The sequence below is a fragment of the Pholcus phalangioides genome, unplaced genomic scaffold, assembly GCF_987345545.1.
Source record: "Pholcus phalangioides strain wild (caught in Gottingen) unplaced genomic scaffold, Ppha-v1.0 ptg000017l_1, whole genome shotgun sequence".
Classification (NCBI taxonomy): Eukaryota; Metazoa; Arthropoda; class Arachnida; order Araneae; family Pholcidae; genus Pholcus; species Pholcus phalangioides.
The window spans coordinates 54670590-54683286 of record NW_028301610.1 but is presented as its reverse complement, the minus strand read 5'-3'; the positions used below and the strand labels follow the sequence as shown (position 1 = coordinate 54683286).

At 37.2% G+C, this 12697-nt stretch overlaps 1 protein-coding gene across 1 annotated transcript in view; it reads left to right on the top strand.

Moving 5' to 3' along the window:
• Positions 1-12697, top strand: part of Usp47 (ubiquitin specific protease 47) — a 507668-nt gene that overhangs the window by 131044 nt on the left and 363927 nt on the right. Inside the window, exon 6 of the mRNA XM_089246367.1 lies at positions 6356-6452. Coding sequence (XP_089102493.1) covers positions 6356-6452 — 97 coding nt within the window. The remainder of the gene's footprint in view (positions 1-6355; positions 6453-12697) is intronic.

Sequence of the window (12697 nt, the reverse complement as noted above, 5' to 3'; positions counted from 1 at the left end):
TCTAGCAGTTTTACGGGGGGGGGGGGGGTTGGATCCGATTAGCCGCGCGCTAAACCCAGTTTTTTTTTACCTTCAGAAATAACTTTCAGGTTTCTTTATCTTCGGAGTAAGTATTACGTCAGCATCGATGGTGGGGGAGGCGTTTGCTGACTGATGACGGAGAGGGGTGTTAGGATGATGTTTACTTCAGCACCCACCCTTTATACAAATATGAAATATTCTTAATGGCATCTTACTCGGTGCGCCAAAAACGAATAAAACTTTTCGCTAGTTTATGGGTACCTGAACTAACATCCTCCCTATTGAGTCTTCTACAGAGCCACTTTAGTGATCTCTAAATACTTCGCGGATCCAAGTGCTCTGGTCCTGTGCCGCGCGTCATACAAGTGATCCATGATTATGCTGCGCATCACTTAAGTAATTTTGGAATGGGCAGCGGATAACTTGAGTGTTATAGAACAGCACTTGTGACCACGCCAATGCTCTAAAACTGTGCCACATGTCACTCAAGGGATCTATAAATGTGCCACGGATCGCTTAAATGGTCTGGAATTATGTCACGGGTCACTTAAGCGATCTGTGAATGTGCCGCTTGGTTCATTTTTACAAAATTAGGTTTGAAAGGGACAGACCACATTTGGGCCGTACAGGCCAAGTGTTTACCGCGGGTCAAGGGTTACCTATGGGCTTATAGGTAGGGTTGCAATGAATTTCTTAAAAAATTTGAGTTGCTGGCCTTCAAATAACATTGAAATTAACTGAAATTCATTGTAATAAGATATTTTCTTTCGAAATTTTAATTATTAAAAAAAAATATTTTTTGATTGTCTGAGGGGGGGGGAGGGGAAGACCACGAGCCCCACGTACATCTCTGATCCACCCACTATGTGTTAGGAGGTGGGGGCAGAGCGCTGACGAAATTTTGCTGAAAGGGGGAGGATCAGAGTTTTGCTGACTTTTTCTAACAAGGGGAGAAGGGGTCAAAAATCGCTAAAAATTTGCTGATGTAATGCTTGAACGGCCCCTTTTTTTAAGCATTTTTTAACCCGTGGCCTAAATATGGCATGCCTCAAGTAGCCTCTGTACACTTGCAGATAAATTAAGTGGTTCACGGTGCATTCCTACCTCATTTAAATGACCCGCGGCATATTTCCAGATCACTCAAGTGGACCGTGGCACATTTCCAGATTACTTGAGTGACCCGCGGCGCATTTACAGATCGCAAATAATCTGCGGCGTTGTTCTAGATCACTTAAGTGGCCCGCGACACGTTTTCAAATCAATGAAGTGGCCCCACACTGTTCACAAAAGGTTGAGTTAAGTTGTAATGTGGATAAGTTCTCGCTCCTCCTAAAATACCAACATCTACGATGTAAAACATACACAGTAAGGATTCAATTATAACTGACGAAATGATTTTGATATATCAACATAATTAATCCTATTAAAATCAAAATTTCATATGAAAAATTATTCATTCAAATGTTTTTAATTTCCATTCAAACAAAAAATTTTACGCTCGACTTTAAATTTTCCCCAAATTTTCATTTGAAGGCAATATTTTCATTTAAAGGCACACAATATGGTGATATATCAGCATATTGTGTATCTGATATATATCTTTGTCAGGTTCACGATATAGAGCTATGTCTTCTTTGATAGATCTATATCAGGTCTATATCGAGAATCTGATATAGATCTTTGTCAGGTGCACGATATAGATCTATGTTTATATTATAAAAAAATTATTTATTAGTCAAACTACACTGCTGGCCACCCAAATTGCAACACCAAGAAAGACAAGAGATATCGCAACAATATTTATTTTGTAGATAACATGTTAACCAAGTATCAAATGATTAAATTTATAGACTTCTGTGAAGTGTGGTTCCTGCCAAAATCAGTAGCCAGAGTAGCCGCCATTGTTGGAGATCACCGCTGCCACACGCCTCGGCATTGATTCAAAGAGACTTTGGATGTGTTCTTGGGGTACAGCAGACCAAGCAGCTTCCACGCGTTGCCAAAGTTGATCTGGTGTGGCAGCTGGGGATGTAATCTGGGTCAATCGTTGAGCAACCATGGACCACATGTTTTCTATCGGCGAAAGATCCGGAGAGCGAGCTGGCCAGGGAAGCAATTCAATCTGGCGATTGACGAAGAACCTTTGGACAATGCGTGCCACGTGTGGTCGCACATTATCCTGTTGAAATATGGCTGTGGGCAAGCCCTGAAGGTAAGGAAGGACAACTGGCTCCAACACCTCGGAGTTGTAGCGCTGGCTTTTTAAAGTACCGGCAATGCGTACTAGAGGAGTGCGAGAGTGATATCCAATACCGCCCCATACCATAATACCCGGTGCAGGACCAGTGTGGCGGTGCATAACGCAGCTGTTCAGCATCCTCTCTCCACGGTGTCTCCAGACTCGAATCCGACCATCGTGGTGTTGCAGACAGAAGCGTGACTCGTCAGTAAAGACAATTTCATTCCAATGTGCCGTCCACATCCTTCTTTCATTGCACCATTGGCGGCGGAGACGTCTGTGGTTCTGCGTCAAGGGTAGACGAAGCAATGGACGTCTTGCGGACAGACCACTCTGCTGTAAACGGCGTCGAATGGTACGCGCAGACACTGGATGATGCGGTACAGACTGAATGTGCTGTGCTATGGTTCGTGATGGGGCTGAGCTATCCGTCACTGCCATACGCACAATACGCCTGTCATCACGTGAAGTGGTGCACTAAGGTGGATGCGATCGAACACGTCGGTCCGTCGTACCCTCCTGCATCCAACGATCACATATCCGCATTACAGTTGTTTCGTTTCGTCCAACACGACTACCGATTTCCCTGAAAGATAATCCACAATCTCGGTAGGCCACTATCCTTCCTCTGTCAAACTCGGATACTTGATCAAAAGATGATCGCTGTTTTCTACGAGGCATAATTGATCGTTTTTTTGAAAAAACCACAAGAAAAACACAATTGCCGTACTTCAAATCGTCCAAATCTCCAAGCCTTAAATAGCGCTTTGAAGTGGCGCCACAGGCGCGCGTGATGTGCGTCTGCGCTGAAATTCTAATCATTTGCATATCTCACCTCCGCTAATGCATGTTGTAAATTTCATATTATTTGCATGCTTCCTTCAGGGTGTTGCATTTACGTTGGCCAGCAGTGTATATTAAAATAATTTATTGTCCCAAGTTGTTGTCCTTCAAAGTAGAGATTATTCACATGGAATCAAATACATATTCGGCTGAAAAATTAAAGACTTGATCGATTAACATCATAAATAATTTGCACCATATAAGACGAGATCGTTCTATATCATAGTTATGACATCTGATATTCCGCGGACATTTCGATATATAACGATATGGTCCAAATGTTGTACTATATCGTTGTGCTACTGGGGAAGTCACTTGGATAATCTGAAAGTGTGCAGCGGGCCACTTGAGTAGTCTAATAATGTGTCAAGAGTGTTTTTAAAATAATCTATAAAAAATTCATCGAGTGTGTTAATGTAAAGTGTTAATGTATTGCAGACCATTAGGTGATATGTGTGCTGCGAGCCACTCAAATGATCTCGAAGTGTGCCGCGGGCCACTCAAATGATATGTAAATGTGCCTCCAGACATTTACAGTAATCTGCAACTGAACTACGAGCCACTTAAGTGAACTGGGGGTTTGCCCCGTGTCGCTCAACTGTTTTGGAAATGTGCTTGGGGTCACTTAGGTGATCTGTATATATGCCGTTGGCAGCGTAAATGATCTGGAAATGTGCCGCTGGCCACTGAAGTAATCTGGAAATGAGTCCTACTTAAATGATTTGATGGTCGTTCGTGAGCCACTTGTGTGGTTTTGTTATTCGTAATGGGCCACATAAGATAACTCAGAGGTGCCATTGGTTAGCATGTCTGTTTTAAGGCATAACTAGGTTCATGTGTATACTATTGACGACTACTGTTGTCTATGAAAAAAAATTCATGAACATAATATGCAGGCCATTCTAATCGTTGTATCCTTCGGGTGTAATGTAACTCCAGGAGGTGTTACATCAGCGGTGTTCAACATTCAGTAAAGTGTTGGCCATTTCATTGATTTCGAAATGTGTCGCGGGTCACTTTAGCTGACCTGTAAATATGTCTGGGTCAATTGAGTACTCTGGAACTGTGCCGCAGTGATCTGTCAATTTTCTGTGGGTCACCTAAATGATCTGGGAATGTGCCGCAGTATACTTAAAGAGCTGGTGGCAGATGACAGCACTACACATATAACAAGCATTACACAGAAACGAAACTTCACGCCAGGTTTCACTACACGTACACTCCAACATGTACCAATTCGTTAGAGGTTTCGCAGAGGAATATGGACGATTTACATGTCTGGTTTAGTAATAGTAGTATACTTAGGGCCGTATTCACAGACATGGTTTAAACTGTAGTCACAATTTTTTGATAAGAGATCAATATAGATTGGTTAAAAACCTGAATTTAACCAATCCCTGTCGATCTCTTATCAAAAAATTGTGACTACAGTTTAAACCATGTCGGTGAATATGGCCCTTAGAGAATGTGAAACCGTGATGCAGGTTACTTGAGTGATCTTTTACAAGTTCCATGGGTCAATTGAGTGCTCTGGAATTGTGCTGCGGCGATCTGTAAATATCCTGTGACATATTTACTGATCAAGGAATGTGCCACGGGTACTTGAGTGGTCTGGAGCTCTGCTGCGAGTCACTTAAGTGATCTAGGAATGTGCCACAGGTTATTTAAGTGAAGTGGAACAGCAGCTGGGGTAACTTGGGTGATCTGGAACTGTGCCTGCGAATGTGACGCAAGCCACTTGAATGACATAAATCTGTGCCGCAGGGTCTCTTGAACGATATGGAAGTGTCGCTTGGTTTATTTTTACAAAATAAGATTTGAAGTTGTGAGCCACAACAGATGACTCCGGGCCACATTCGGCCCGTGAACAATGGGTTAAGCATGCATGGGTTACATTTTTATGGCACCTAGACAGGTTTTTTTTCTTTCTTCGAAAAGAATGGGGGGGGGGGTATGGATCACGATCAATAGTTGGACTTTTCAAGTAACAGTAGCAATTTGATTAATTTCTTTTTAGTTTTGCTGTTTACATTGTTTTCGATACCAAATTCTGTGGAAATGAAAGATTTTTAAATTCATTAGAACTTGAGTTTCCTAAAATATCTATAGATAATACTATAATTAAAGTATATAAGGTGTGAATCTTAATGGCACAACATTTTTAATTGCCACTATAATTCGGGAATTCCATTTTTTCCCTCCTATTTTTTCTCAATGGTGTTCCTATTTTTCCTACTTTTTTTTCAAATTTTCACTTCGAGGCCTGGGTAGGGTACCCTGGAGCCATGAGAAAAAATATTGTCCAAAGAGGGGACTGAAAAAGGTTGAGAAACACTGCTCTATGGTATCCACCCTGTATATATTATTGCATAGTTTCCCAAATTTTTTGTTCCATCACTGCTTTCAGAAATTTTTTCTCTCATTGCCCCCTGACTCAAGTGAACCCACAGTATCCTATCTTATACACATAGCTTCTATCACTCCCCTGGACTTTTCCATCGGGGCGATATTGCTCACTTTGGGAAAAACTGCATTAGTGAATATACCTTATTCCTTATTACCTTCAATAAGGTGTCTAATATTGCATTATATACCTTATTTAAGAAGTCACATTGAAAGAAGAAATCTTTTAACATCACAAGAAACCATTAAATTTTTAATGAAACAAGTGAAACTTGTTTCATTAAAAATTTAATGTTTAGAGTGGTGGGCTGATTGTTTATAGATGATTGAAAAGTGATGTAGGGTTTTTTTTATGAAGAACTAGTTCCAAATACTGCGGTGCGAGTGATGCAATGGGAAGATGCTCGTCTACCACTACGAAGGCTATGGTCAGGTCTGCAGGTTTGATCCTGTAAAAGGACATCGATAAGTTCTTTCCCTACCAGACCTGGGGCAACCATTGATAGATGGCGCCTTATCATTATGCCCTCACAAAGTCCACTCCATGCTCAAGATGATTTTAGAAGGATCATGACTTTCTCTAGAGAGAGATTTCTGACCCGATTTGATTGGTAATACATTGCTGTATGGCAATTTAACCGTAGTTGGTGTGCAATAAAGTGGTAATAGTAGTCCCAAACACTTTTATAATCTCTTTTGTGTAAATGTAGTGAAATTCACCATTCATTCATTGTTTTTTTTTTTTATTAACCAAATTTATCTCATTTTGTTCGTTTCCTTTTATCCGAAATTTGTAATAATGACACCTAAATTTGTTTTCACATGAACAAATGTTTTTATTTGCTGCAGGTTTTGTTGGACTAGTTAATCAAGCCATGACTTGCTACCTTAACAGTCTCCTACAAACACTGTATATGACGCCTGAGTTTAGAAATGCTTTGTACAAGTATGTTGTTCTTGTATTCTTTTGTTCTTCATTTTTTTCGATATAAATGTAAGCTAAGTGTAAGCTTCTTTCATTGTTTTAGAAAAGAAAATTTGAATATGATTCACATGATGTCATCAGCTTGATTTTTTATTTTTTTGTATGACGTGTAATGAAAATTAATGACTTTTGTTTAACCCTTTCAATGGCACAGCAGAAATATCTAAACACTCTTCAAACTGCCATATCTTTTTTAATGAAGTAGCCATTCTTCTGGTTTTCAGCCAATGCAAGGAAAGGGGTGTACAAAATTTTTTTTTATTGAGAAATCAACTTTGCAAAATGTCTAGGCTTGTCAATGCGAAAATAAAAGGCTTTAAGGAGGAAAGATATCTTGTCAATGCCACTTAAAGATTTCATTTCTTAAATAAAATGATGTTAGTTGGTCTCAATAACTCAAATCATTTAATTTGAAAACTGATATTGCAAACATGCACAAAGATTTTTCTTGTATAGTTATCACCAGGGCCCAGATGTTGATAAAATTTTTTTTTTTTTTTTTCATTTTAAATACTTTTTCACTATTAAGAAATTTTTTTCAGATTTTAGTGCTTTTTTGGCACTTTTAGGTTACTTTTTTACTTTGGAAGTTTTTTTCAAAAAAAAAAAAAAATTGGCTATAAAAATTTTCTTAAATAAAAAAAAAGTTAAATACCTTCATCACTTGACTTTTATCTTCCTTTATACATGACAAACAAAGTTTATATAGAATCAATTCCAAGTAAATTTACTATTCATTGGAAATTCCAAGAGCTTGTCACACTTAACCAATCAATAAATGAAAGTGAATTTTAAAGAAATTCTGATCCTATATGGGGTATTGAGAGAGAGGAATTTTCATCATATTGTTGCAGAAGGAGGGGGAGGGTCGATGTTATTGAATAAATATAGCAAGGATCCCACGATTACTTGGTTCGCGATGCAGGGTAAGATAATTAAGGTGAAGATAATATGTCTTTGTTGGACATAAACTGCAAAAACCACAGCCTGTGTGAAGAAAATCCTGTACTTGTCGGAAATTTCAAAGGAAGACGCTTGGTGGGGAGAAAAAATTCGGGGAGTGTGAATATATATATAGGGGTTTAGTATCTTAGCTGTAGGACAATCTCTCTTTCATCTTCGCCCTCTATCTTTTTTTTTCTTTTTTTTTGACACCTTATTTCTTGTTTGGAAATTTTTACCCATATTTTTAGTTGCACTTATACTTTCGTCAGGCAACCGTGCAGACCAGTTTGCTGCCGGTCAGTACATATTTATTGTCGTCAAGGTTGGCAGGTTTTTGGCATGGTAGCTTTTGATGGTTTAAACTGTCACGTCAAAAACCTCAAATATTGCTTTTCAATTTTAAAATTCCCGTTGAAAATACATACATCGATTGCATGTAATGTTTAAAGTGACTACGTTATACATATAATAAATACTTAACATGATTGTAAAATAATATTCTGCTGTCTACAGAATTATTTTGGACAAGATATGTGCATTTTTCCTTGTGGACTATACAATCTGAATAGAGCATTGCATAAATGCTGAAGGTAAAAACTGAAATTATTTGATATTCTCCAATTCAAGATAAAATTCTCAACCGTCCAAAATTTCTTCAACTGCTTATATATGTGTATTGATATAAACTATCTGCTTTACTTTTTTCGTAACATATAGGTGTTTAATAGTTCTTTTATGCTAAAAATGTAACGTTGATTTTTGTTATTATTAAATTATCTAGAATCACTGATACTTGAAGCAATACCTACAATAGCACTACCACTTGAAGCATTACCCACACAATCAAAATACTAAATTGTTGGACCATATAATGTTTAGGAAACTCCTATAACTTACTCTAAGCACAATAGTAAGAATGACTAAGTTTGACTATTATATGGTATATTTACTATCATTTACAATGCAATGATTTTCCAGTTGAAGATGTATCTAAACGTGCTAAACAATGCTTTGAATATCAAGTGCAGCCAGCTCTGCTTTGATTAAAAATACTCTTTAAAACTCTGTATTAAAATAAAAAAGCCAATAAAATTTTTAGGTGGTAATTAGTACATTAACAGTTGCTGCCCGAGAACTTTCGATATGGAATAAAATTTTGTGCGGATAAGAAAATTTAAAATATCAAAATAGATATTTTATTATTCAGTAATTATACGGTAATTAAAAATATATAACACTAATCTGCATAAAAGTAAGTTATTTTTTGTTATTTAACATATCTATCAGGTTATAAAAGAACTATTTGACAACATTGGTGTACCCTGGGCTATAGACCACTAAGCCCCACTGTTAATATGCTTCTGACCCAGGACAGCGGAATTTAAGGGATACGAAGCAAAAAAAAGATTTTTACTTCAAAACATTTTAGAGAAATTATGGTTTTCTTCAAAGTTTTACGGGAGGGGGTGCCATCCTTACATATACCCTTGTTACAGCCTTTTTAGTGGGGAAGGGGTTATACTTTTGTGGGGGGGGCATGGCCAAAAAAGGTTGCAAAACAACAAATTGAACGATTTTCCATAGAGTCTTTTATGGCAAATCGCATTAAAAAAATTTGTATTCTTTCATTTTATTTCTTTTTCAGGGTATCGTTGGGATTGTTAGCAAATTCGCAGATGACGTGAAGCTAATGGGGTTATTCGCTAATCAAAGCGATAGGGAGTTGATGCAGACCAACTTGAACAGGATTGCAGCATGGGCAAATGAATGGAGCATGATGTTTAGCGTTGATAAGTGCATGGTTGCTCATTTTGGTTCGAGGAACCCACGGTTCTCTTACGAGTTGAATGGTGTCACTATCCCGGATGCAACTAGGGTCACCGATTTGAGAATTCTCATTGACGAGCGGCTTAGGTTTTCTAAACATTGTTCATCGGTGGTCAAAAAATCGAATAGAATGCTCGGTCTCATTTTCAAAAAGGTCTCTTCACGTTCTCCTAAAGTTATTCCTCCGCTTCTTTGAGGCTTGGTTCGTCCGGGACTGGAGTATACAGTAAGGTTTTGGAGACCATACCTACTCAGAGACATAGACTTGATTTGAAGGGGTGCAGAGAAGAGCTATGGGTGTCCTTATTGCCACACTGGGCTTGAGTTATGAAGAGAGACTTCATTTTTTGATTATGTTTACATTGGATGAACGCAGGTGTCGAGGAGATATGATCGAAGTGTTCAAAACTTTCAATGGGATGGATAGGATGGACCATGAACTTTTAGTACACCGCCAATCGACTGCTTTTACAAGGGGACACCAGTATCGATTGGTGAGGGACAATGCAAGGTTATGGTGTCGCAGGGAATTTTTCTCTAATAGGGTTGTTAATAAATGGAATAGCTTACCCCCGGAGGTAGTAAATTGTAACACAATTGACACATTAAAAAAGAAATACGATAAACATGTTGGGGTAAATCGGAAGCTATCCATACTTAGAATAAGACAACCATAAGTATTCTTTATGGGCATTGTATAATATTTTATCATGTATATATATATATATATATATTGTTTTTAATTGCATTTCTAATTGGAGGTTTGCTGAATTTTTTAAATATATGACATCCATATTTATTAAGGGCATCTTTTCTCAGCCACCTCGTTGGGCATTTTGCCTGTTGTGGCGTTGTATTTGTATAACATTGACAATAAATTTTTGACTGTTTTAATACGTAAGTAAATAAGTTTTTGTTGGTTTCTGAAGCCAAAAACCTAATGCTGATGCCCTATCACACATATTTTGAATAAACAGCTCTATTTCACTTGATAAATTGAACACTGGTAATCAGTAGTTCAGATAAAATAGACCACAAAATTACATATAATCTGTTCTAGACTCTTTTGCATGTCAAAAAATTCAAAATTTCAAATTATAATCTATTTTGTTTTAATTATAGTAAATTGTTTAAAAATAAAACTTAATATATAAAGTAAGTTTCTCATCATGTTATCAACCTGTTGTGTTGAAAATATTATTCAAAAACATTCATTTAGGTTTTTGACAGTTGAAACCAGTTTTTTTGACAAAAACCCAACCCTGATTGTCATGTATAAAACATGCAGTGGAGCAATAATTCAATGATTAAAGCATTCAACTAATAAAATAACAATTTGATGAAATAATTTTACTCAAAGTCATTTCTTTGTTAAATTACAGTTGTTAAACCTACTTTAAATTGAATTCTTTACATAAAAAGTTATATGACATGAATGTTGCTCTCCACTTGTTAATACAAGATATACAGAAGACTGGATGTTGTGAAGATATTTATTATTTTAGATGTTAATTTTTTTTTTTTTAACTCGAGGGACCCGGGTTCGACTCCCGGTAGAGGCAGAGATGAGTTTTTTTTTTTTTCCCTTCCTTAAAAAAAAAAAAAAAAAATTAACATCTAAAATAATAAATATCTTCACAACATCCAGTCTTCTGTATATCTTGTATAAAAAGTTATGTTTAATTTTCAATTTTAATCACCTGTTGCGGCTCTTATTGACTGGCATCATCCACCATTGCCTTTTGCGCCTGCACTTTTCTTCTTCGCACACATTCTAATTTTTCGCCACATGATACACAGCAGCGCAAATGAGCAGTCTTCCTTCTCTATCCATTTCGAAATGTCTGAACATTCCCTGTTGTTGGCTAGATGTTCCTCCCGTTCCGTGGCCTTTGTATTGAAAGCCATAAAAATAATTGCTTCCCCAGGTCCAAGAGCACCTCGAATCCTGACAAAGACTTTACTTTCAAATCTTTTACTTTAATTATCTTACCCTGCCTCGCGAATGGCGAATCATGGGATTCAGGCCAGGGTTGTTTGGTTTAAACCTTGGTTTTAACCAACTGGTTTTTTCAAAAAATCAGATAAAAGTGGCCTAAATATCATTTTTTTCCCTGAAAAATATCATATTTGTTCATTATTAGCCAAAATGTTTCATTTTTACCTCATTTTATATCCTTGGGGTACATTCTGACGGTATATCTTTAAATGACATAAGATTTTATAAGTGGTTTTTTTCAAAAAGTCTCATAAAAGTGGCCAGAATATATATATATTTTTCGTATGAAGTATCTTAGTCATTTAAAGTTATATATAAAAGCCAAAACTTCTCATTCTTACAACATTTTCTAACCTTTGGCTACATTATGATGCTCTATCTTTAGCAAATTCATGAATAAGGATTGCATCACACATCTAAATGTAGTGGTGTATTACATATCTCACAGGCTTTCTTTTTCCCTTCACAAAGAAGCAGCTACAGTAGTGACACCATCATGGTAGGGGCAGGTGGTCCTATAATCCAATAAAGACACCAGCTGTCCTTAAAGGACAAAGACCAGTGTACTAGTTGTTACATTACCTCACATACATTTTCATTCCCATAAGAAGTAGCACATCTCCTACTGTATATCTCCCAGTCTTAATATTCAATAGTTGTTTTTTTATACTTTCACACACACACACACACACACTGTTAAGCCCAGTTAATCAAGGTTCTACTGTATAGTAGTAACAGATTTATGAAAAATAATCAGCTATATACAGGGTGATTATAATTTAAGTTTTGATTCCAAAACTATACAATAAGTACTGATCGGAATGACCTGAAAATTTGCATGGATACTCCTGAAGCAATGGACGTTTCTTTCGCAAAAGAAAAAAGTGCAAAATGTGCAAGTAAATGATGCTGTACTTGGCCAGCAGTATAATCTATTTTACCTCATCATTTCGGGACTTCCACAGCATCAGTGTGTGGATAGAACTTCTATGAAGATGCACATTGCAATACCAGCAAAGCAGCTGCTGAAGACCCATTTTGACAGGACGCACCTTAACCCTTGCAACTACTGGCTGTGGGGGTACCTCAAAATGTTATAAACAGTGGTCAGATTGCAAACTTTGATGAATTGTAATCTCCAGCACATTCCCTATATGTTAGAAGTTCCTCATTCCTCAGGAATATGAACGGGGGAAAGGGGGCACGCTTGGTTTAATAAAGCTGAATTGCAAGCACATCCACATTATGACCATGGCATATTCCGATTCTGCTGTTGAACAAGAATTTTTGTGCTTTCAACCTCATAGCCAGAACACGCGGTGGACAACATATTTAACATTTTTTGAGTAAGTTGTAGTTATTTGTTCAATTACTTCCTTTTTTTTGTGATGTTTCCGTGAATTATGGACTCATGCAATGCTATAATTAAGTTATA